At 49.3% G+C, this 7,500-nt stretch overlaps 1 protein-coding gene across 1 annotated transcript in view; it reads left to right on the top strand.

The window, feature by feature from the left end:
• LOC132446783 (SRC kinase signaling inhibitor 1-like) overlaps nucleotides 1-7,500 on the top strand; it is a 20,474-nt gene that overhangs the window by 12,675 nt on the left and 299 nt on the right. The window contains 7 exon segments of the mRNA XM_060037238.1: nucleotides 145-275; nucleotides 1,598-1,745; nucleotides 2,246-2,534; nucleotides 2,804-3,143; nucleotides 3,773-3,915; nucleotides 4,304-4,447; nucleotides 7,014-7,500. The exon segment at nucleotides 7,014-7,500 is cut by the window's right edge and continues 299 nt beyond it. Coding sequence (XP_059893221.1) covers nucleotides 145-275; nucleotides 1,598-1,745; nucleotides 2,246-2,534; nucleotides 2,804-3,143; nucleotides 3,773-3,915; nucleotides 4,304-4,447; nucleotides 7,014-7,178 — 1,360 coding nt within the window. The 3' untranslated portion in view covers nucleotides 7,179-7,500.

The raw sequence follows: 7,500 nt of genomic DNA, 5'->3' as shown, positions 1-7,500 counted from the left end.
CCAGACGTAGAAACCCACAGGGTAACGTGAGATGTTTCCACCCTTTATAACTCAGGCTCCACGGCTTGTGTCTCGGACAGGAGGCAATACGGTACACTGTGTGTGTATGTAATCCACCTGTGTGTGTGTGTGTCTCCCTGCCAGTGATCTGGAACGGTCCGTAGAGGGGCTCCAGAAGAACCTCTCTGTGAACAAGGGCCTGGTGACGGAGCAGGAGGTGGAGAAGAAGAGCATGGAGCTCCGGAGGCTGGGCGAGACCCTCACAGAGCTCAAGAGTCAGTGCATCTTTGTTACTGTCACCAAGTCTGCATGGAGGGCACTTAGACGGTATTCAGGTCACTATGGCGCAGGTAGGGGTGCGAGAGTAGCTCTCGCTCAAGGGGACCTGCAGGCATCGGGGGTTCGAACCCGGAACCATTCGGAACACCCGAATGTCCACCTTCTACCTGTAGGTTACCTTGAGCGAGATGCCCCTACCACTGCCGGCTTCTTGGTGACTCACTCGAAGTTGCTCTGGACAAAAGCATCTGCTCAAATAAAGTAGTGATGAGATACTGTAGGATGGGGTAGAAACAGGAGGAGGGACTAAGACTGGATGTGTATCGTCCCTCTGGATTTGATCTGATAGTAGTATGTAGAGATGGTATCAATGTTTGCATTTCACATTAATATTCTGATATTAATTAGTCTTTTCATCCGAAGAGCCCTGCACGTGACGATGAGAATTACAGCACACAACTTAAAAAGTATACTAACAAAGAAAGTAAAATTTTTGTTTGTTTTTAAAGTGGTAGTGCATTAAAATTCATGTTATTCATGGTGTGAATATTACACCCACTGACGACTGTGTCAAACCTCTTTAAAATCACACCCTAAACTGCAGTTCACCCTTGCACATGAATAAATCATACACATACCCACAATGCAACAGGGCCGGGGAAAGGGAAGCCACTGTGTTTTCCAGGTGAGGCTGAAGTCGCTCATTCATATTCATGAGTGACACCTTTAATTGTGGCAGGTTACGGCGTTGTTTAGGCCTCCTGTCTGTCAGTGACTGCAAGCGCATCCTCAGCTCATGAATATTCATGAGCTGAGGTCTTTTATTAGAATACCGTCTGCCATTTGTCCACTCCTGTCTGCTTGGTGTCTGTCAGACTCCTCCCTCTCCCTCTGAACTCTTCTTCCTCTCATCCGATGAACGTCAGAACGTTCTACTTCACCTTTAACTCAGCCAGCACACGTCCTCCTTCCCTGTCTGCTCGTCTCTCCTCGTCTCTCCTCGTCTCTCCCCCTTTCCTGATCCGTTGTTAAGTCCCCGTTTCACGAGGCTCTGCTGTGTCACTTTATTGTATTTCTCTTGGTTCTCCTGTGTTTCCATAGGTGCCACCATACAGTATTTCTGTCCGTTTCATTCTTTGTTCTGATGTGTTTCCATTGGTCGTACTAGAAGGTATTTAACCACATATAATTTTCGCTAAGGAGCGGGTAGAGCTCAGAGCATCTTGTTCCAGGATGCCTACAGGTACACTGAACTCTGCGCCTTCCCAGTAGACAACCCTGCCCCTTACCGCTGTCTTCTGCTCCGTACCCCCTATAGACCAGTTCCCCAGCCTGCAGAGCAAGATGCGGGTGGTGCTTCGAGTGGAGGTGGAGGCGGTGAAGTTCCTGAAGGAGGAGCCTCACAGGCTGGACGCGCTGCTGAAGAGATGTAGCAGCATGACCGATACACTGTCCTCGCTGCGCAGGTACCCGCCCAAACACACACACACACACACACACACACACACACACACACACACACACACACACACACACACACACACACACACACACACACACACACACACACACACACACACACACACACACACACACACACACAGAGCTACACTCACACAACCACAGTCACCCTTACGCAACCCCAACCACAACCAACCACCCACACACACAACCACACCAAAAGAAGTACACACACACACACACCACAACCCCAGCGAAAACACAACACAGAAACACACCAGCTATTGATAACAATTAAGGGAGAATGATTCTGCTGCTTAGGACTATACGTCACTCCGGCTAGCACTAGCGCCAACTAGCATTAGCTCTGTGGCTAGCATTGGCTCCGGCTAGCAATAGCTCCGGCTAGCACTAGCTTTATCCTCGCGGATAAAGCGGTAGCTCCAGCTAGCTCTGATGGCGTGCTGTGTGGGGTCAGTGTGTTGTATCCCCACTGTACGTACAGACAGGTCAGCGACGGCGTGTGGAAGGGTCCCGACAGCCTCTCCAAGAGGTCGGAGGTCGCGGGCCAGGGTCCCGACCTGGACATCCTCAACAGCCCGCCCCTGAGCCTGAGCGACCTGAGCGGCGGCGGGGGTGTCGGAGGGCTGGCCAACTGGATGCCCGGGCTGGGGGGCGAGGCGGACAGGTCCGGTCCGGACCAGGACCCCCTGATGAGCTTCAGGGCCCGGGTCCTGGAAGAGCTGCCCACCCGCCGCCCAGGGGACAAGAGCGTCTCGGCCGAAGTCCGTCTGGTAAACACACGGCTGGTGCTAAACCCTGTCCGTCTTGAGCTGGGTTATAGTCTTTTATATTTCTGTGTTTTCTGTGTTTATAAATCTATATTTAACTTATATGTGTATACTGGGGGGGGAGAAGCCGGCCAGTCTATATTCATATATGTTAATGTTATTTATGTTATGTATATATTACATAAATATGTAAAATGTTATATATGTTATGATATACATGTTATAATATATGTGTATTATATATATGTGTGTGTGTATGTGTGTGTGTGTAGGCAGCAGAGCGTGACTGGGAGGAGAAGCGCGCCAGCCTCACCCAGTTCAGCGCCCAGGACATCAACCGGCTGCTGGAGGAGACCCAGGCCGAGCTGCTCAAGGCCCTGCCCGACCTGGAGCTGGCCGCCAGGCACGTCTCCAAGCCCGTGGTGCCCCCCAAGCCCCACATCACCATGGCGATGACCTCCAACTCGGCCACGCCCACGGCTCCGGCCCCGCCCCCCAATGCACAGGCGGCGTCCCCCAGCGGCGGGGGCGGGGACTCCGGGCCCGGCAAGGTGCAGCTCGCCGCCCAGAAGCTCAACAACATGGAGGGCACGGGCTCCCGCCGCGGCTCCAGTGAGTGGTCCGCGTCACGCTCACACGTTGTTAGAGGGGAGCCGCGAGGCCCGACCGCTGGGGTCACTGGGCCAGTCTGGACCAAGAGAGAACCCTAAATGGTGCTTTTCGGTTTGACATTAATGAATGTGAATGAATCAAAATGTGATAGTTAACACTTAACTGGTGGAGCCAACCAGTAAGTGGCCCTGAAAATACTCTTTTCCACTCATTCAGCTGTACCTCAAATTTGACATGTCTGTGTGTTTATGTGTGTGTGTATTGATGTGTGTGTTTATGTGTGTGTGTTTATGTGTGTGTGACTTGATTTGTGTCTTTATGTTTGTGTGTCTTGATGTGTGTGTTTATGTGTGTGTGTCTGTAAGTGTGTGTTTATGTGTTTGTGTCTTGATGTGTGTGCTTCTGTGTGTGTGTGTGTGTCTTGATGTGTGTTTATTTGTGTGTGTTCATGTGTGTGTCTTGATGTGTGTGTTTATGTGTGTGTGTGTCTTGATGTTTGTGTTCATGTGTGTGTCTTGATGTGTGTGCTTATGTGTGTGTGTCTTGAAGTGTGTGTTTATTTGTGGTTGTCTTGATGTTTGTGTTCATGTGTGTGTCTTGATGTGTGTGCTTATGTGTGTGTTTTCCAGCTGAGCTGACCGTAGGACGCTACCGAACAGAGAAGCCCTCCAAGTCTCCGCCCCCCCCTCCCCCGCGCCGCAGCTTCCCGTCGGCCCACGGGATAACAACCAATCGCACCGGAGAACTCATCCTCACCCCCAAGACGGCCAAGGTACCCTAACCCTGACCCTTGACCCCTAACCCTGTTCTTAAATCTGACCCTTGACCCTGAAAAGACAAGATAGAGGGAAGGGTTCCGGAGGGAGGGATGTGAGTTTCAGTAAAATGTTCCGGATATCGCTTTGTCAATTTCCTCATCAAAAATCTCATGTCTATGTTCTTCTGCTTCTTGCTCTGGAGACTGTGAACTGATGCACACAGCTCGCAGGAAGTAAGAGATCGGAAGATATGTTTGGGTAGTAGGAGGGAACAAAGCAGACGGGATTTAGCCGATATTAATCCATCTCGTAGACTAGTCTTTACTTGGTCTTTATTAGTAGCACTTCTACGGTTAGTATTTGGGATTCAATGCTTCTTGTCGGCCATCTTGACACCAACAGGAAGAGGAGGAGCCTATCAAAGCGGTGGTGAAGCTACGGCGAGCGCCCTCCGACGCCCCTCGCCCAGCCTCCACCCCGCCGGTCATCTCCGCCTCCGGAGTCCAAGACGAGGATGACGAGGAGAGGATCCTCGCTGAGCTGGAGGTAGGAGTTCCTCACTGGACCATATCTCCATATCTCTTGTTCTTTCACATTTGGATCATATTATTTGGTCTTAAAAAAATCCAACACGTTTGGATTATTAGTATTCAATCGTCATGTTTTATCTGAATTGATAAAGTTAAAGGTACACAAAAGTTAAAGTTTGACAACCATTAAACTTTCAGTTAAACCTAGAGTTGTATAGAGCAAAACATTTCATCACTGGACACCATATCCTGATGTTTAGAACGTATTTTGTTTGTTGTTTGTGGTGGCAGACTGGACCTGAAGGTATCAGCATGTTAACAAGCCAGTTTGCTAACATGTCGACATGCTAACACGTCAGCGTGCTACCATACCAGTATGCTAACATGTTGACATGCTAACATGCGCAAATTGCGCACCCAACTCCTCCCCTTCCCTCTCAGATATTTCAGAGAGCTCCTGTTCTGTGTAGTCCCAAACCCAAGGCCCCATTAAGGCCATCCTGATCCCAGGACAGGTAACATCAACCAGCCTCCATCTACAGTCGGGAGTCTCCTCTTCCACAGCCTAGCTCCTCCTCTTCTCCCACCTGGGACTAAACTCCTCCCCGTTCACCTACCTTGGACAATAACCCTTCCTCTACCTTCACCTGAGACTAAACTCCTCCCCTTCTCCTCCCTTGACTAATCTTCTCCCATTGGCTCACCCTGGGCATAACTCCTAACTTTCTTCTATGTGGGCCTAAACTCCTCCCCCTTCCCACCTGGGACAAAACGCCTTCCCTCTCCCATCTGGGTCTAAACTCTTGGCGCATTCCTTTCGTACTTAACAGCCATTTTCACAAACTTTGATGGTTACCTTTAACAGACGTACCTAGAAGCTAACCCATTTCATTAGCATTAAAGTTGTACGCAGAATATGGTTTGTAAATTTACAGATTGGTAAGAGATATTAAGTGTATATTTAATGAGAAACAGTACAAATTTTGCATATTAGTAAGAAAGTTAGATAAGTATAGTTAGATAGATAGTTAGAGTTTTATACTGTGACGAATATAGATATCTAGTTGCAAAAAAACGGAAGGAATACATGGCAGATTGGAAAAAACAACAATACATAAATGTCAGCCAGCAAAACTCAGGGCCCCTGCCATATTATATCTTGTCACTTTAGTACCCCCCCCTCACACACACACACACACACACACACACACACACACACACACACACACACACACACACACACACACACACACACACACACACACACACACACACACACGCGCATAAAAACATCTATAAAACGTATACATACTCACACCTGTGCAGTCGCACACGAAAACTCACAGACGAGCGTACAAGGGTACAAGGACACACACACACACACACACACTCAGACACACACAGAGACACACACAGATACACACACAGACAAACACACAAACTCCAAGCCAAACTTCGCTCAGGCACAACATTCCAATCACAACAAATCAACTGTAAAATCAATATGTCACCATGTAGAGAGAGAGAAAAAAGAGAGTGGGGGGGAGAGAGGGACGTGTGGAGGGGGGAGAGGGAGAGAGAGATAGAGTAGAGAGAGCGAGAGGGTCACACGGGGACACCTCTCCCCCTCCCCCCGCCAGCGTCGTGCTGCACACCCCCAGCCCTCGAAATACACCAGCCAATATTTAATATTTCATTCCCATGTGCTGTAGACTGGAGTAAAACCTACAACTGTGTAGGATTGGATAGGGAGGGGGGGGAGGGAGGGGGGGGGGGGGGGGGGTGGTGGTTTCATGGCCTAGTTTGTTATTTTTCAGCTATAAATGCTATTCCTCCTCCTCCTCTTCTTCTTTTTTCTCTTCTTCCCCTCAGAGGATAGCTTCTGACATGTCTAACTCTTTGTCTGCGGTAAAACCCAGGAGTAGATTGTAAACATTCGCTGTGATTCTGTTCCCTGTTTGGATGCGAACGCTCTCTCTGTGTCTCGCGTGGTGAGGCGTGATGCAGAGTAATGGTTCATGTTCTGATGGAGGCGGGCGGTATCGCTCTCCGCTGGTAAAGATAGAAGGTGTTCCGGGCGAGTGGTCGTGACCTCCCGGACCTCGCCTGTGGCAGAACGTTGCCTCAGCGATAAGGAGTCTCAGATGACAGGAAGGTCACTCCCAAGGAGCAGGGAAGATAGTTTCTCGCCGGACGATGTTTGTGCTATGTCAAAGTTTGATCTTATTACGGCTGCCTTTTGGCTCGGCCCTCGACTTATTAAAGAGGGCTAGGGGGTGATTCCCTGACTTACCAAGATTTGAGGGAACAAAGTGGATGTGTATCGTTAAATCGTCTTAAATATCTTAACCCTTAAGGTGAGCCAAAACCAAGACGTAATTGGTGGACCAGTATGTGTGTGTTTCTTCAATTGTGTGCGTGTGTGTCCCTAAAATGACCTCTCAAAATGTTGTAAACCTTTGGCCATGTTTGACCTTCGATTCTCTGAAGACACAAACTCTTCAATCTATAATCATCTTGGTGATCTTAGCGTTCATGGTCTTACACTTGAACTAACTAGCTGCATGTCTTCCTGCTTCCAGAATGCCAGTATGGCCCCGGGGCCAGCGAAGGGCCCCCAGCCCACCGTGGCTGCCCGCCTCAAGAACCTCCAGCAGGGGAGCCTGGAGCGACCCAACAAGACCCGCAAGCAGAAGGAGGACTTCTCCTCAAAGAGCCCCGGGCAGCAGCAGGTATTCCACTTCTGAGACAACAGTACCACCGCCTGGACTTACCGTCTGGCCCGCCTCCTCCAGACTTCCCCAGGAAACAAGTGACAAAAACACCCAGGAGACGCCTGCGGAAAATGGCGACCAGGTGAAAAAAAAGAAGAAAAAGATTCTCAAGAGCACTTATCGATGTGAGTTTTCGGTATTTCAGTTACTGGATCTAAAAACTAGCTTGCGTAGAGAACAAGTTTTGTTGTACAATAATGTCGGTGTCTTGCTTTTTCCCAGAGGAAGCTGTTGGTTGTGTTTGTGACAGATTAAGCTAGCTGTACCACAATAAGTAACTTTAGCACATCGTTTA

The sequence above is a fragment of the Gadus macrocephalus genome, chromosome 18 (assembly GCF_031168955.1).
Source record: "Gadus macrocephalus chromosome 18, ASM3116895v1".
Taxonomy (NCBI): domain Eukaryota; kingdom Metazoa; phylum Chordata; class Actinopteri; order Gadiformes; family Gadidae; genus Gadus; species Gadus macrocephalus.
The sequence above is the reverse complement of the archived record's forward strand: the minus strand, read 5'-3'. Positions and strand labels throughout refer to the sequence as shown.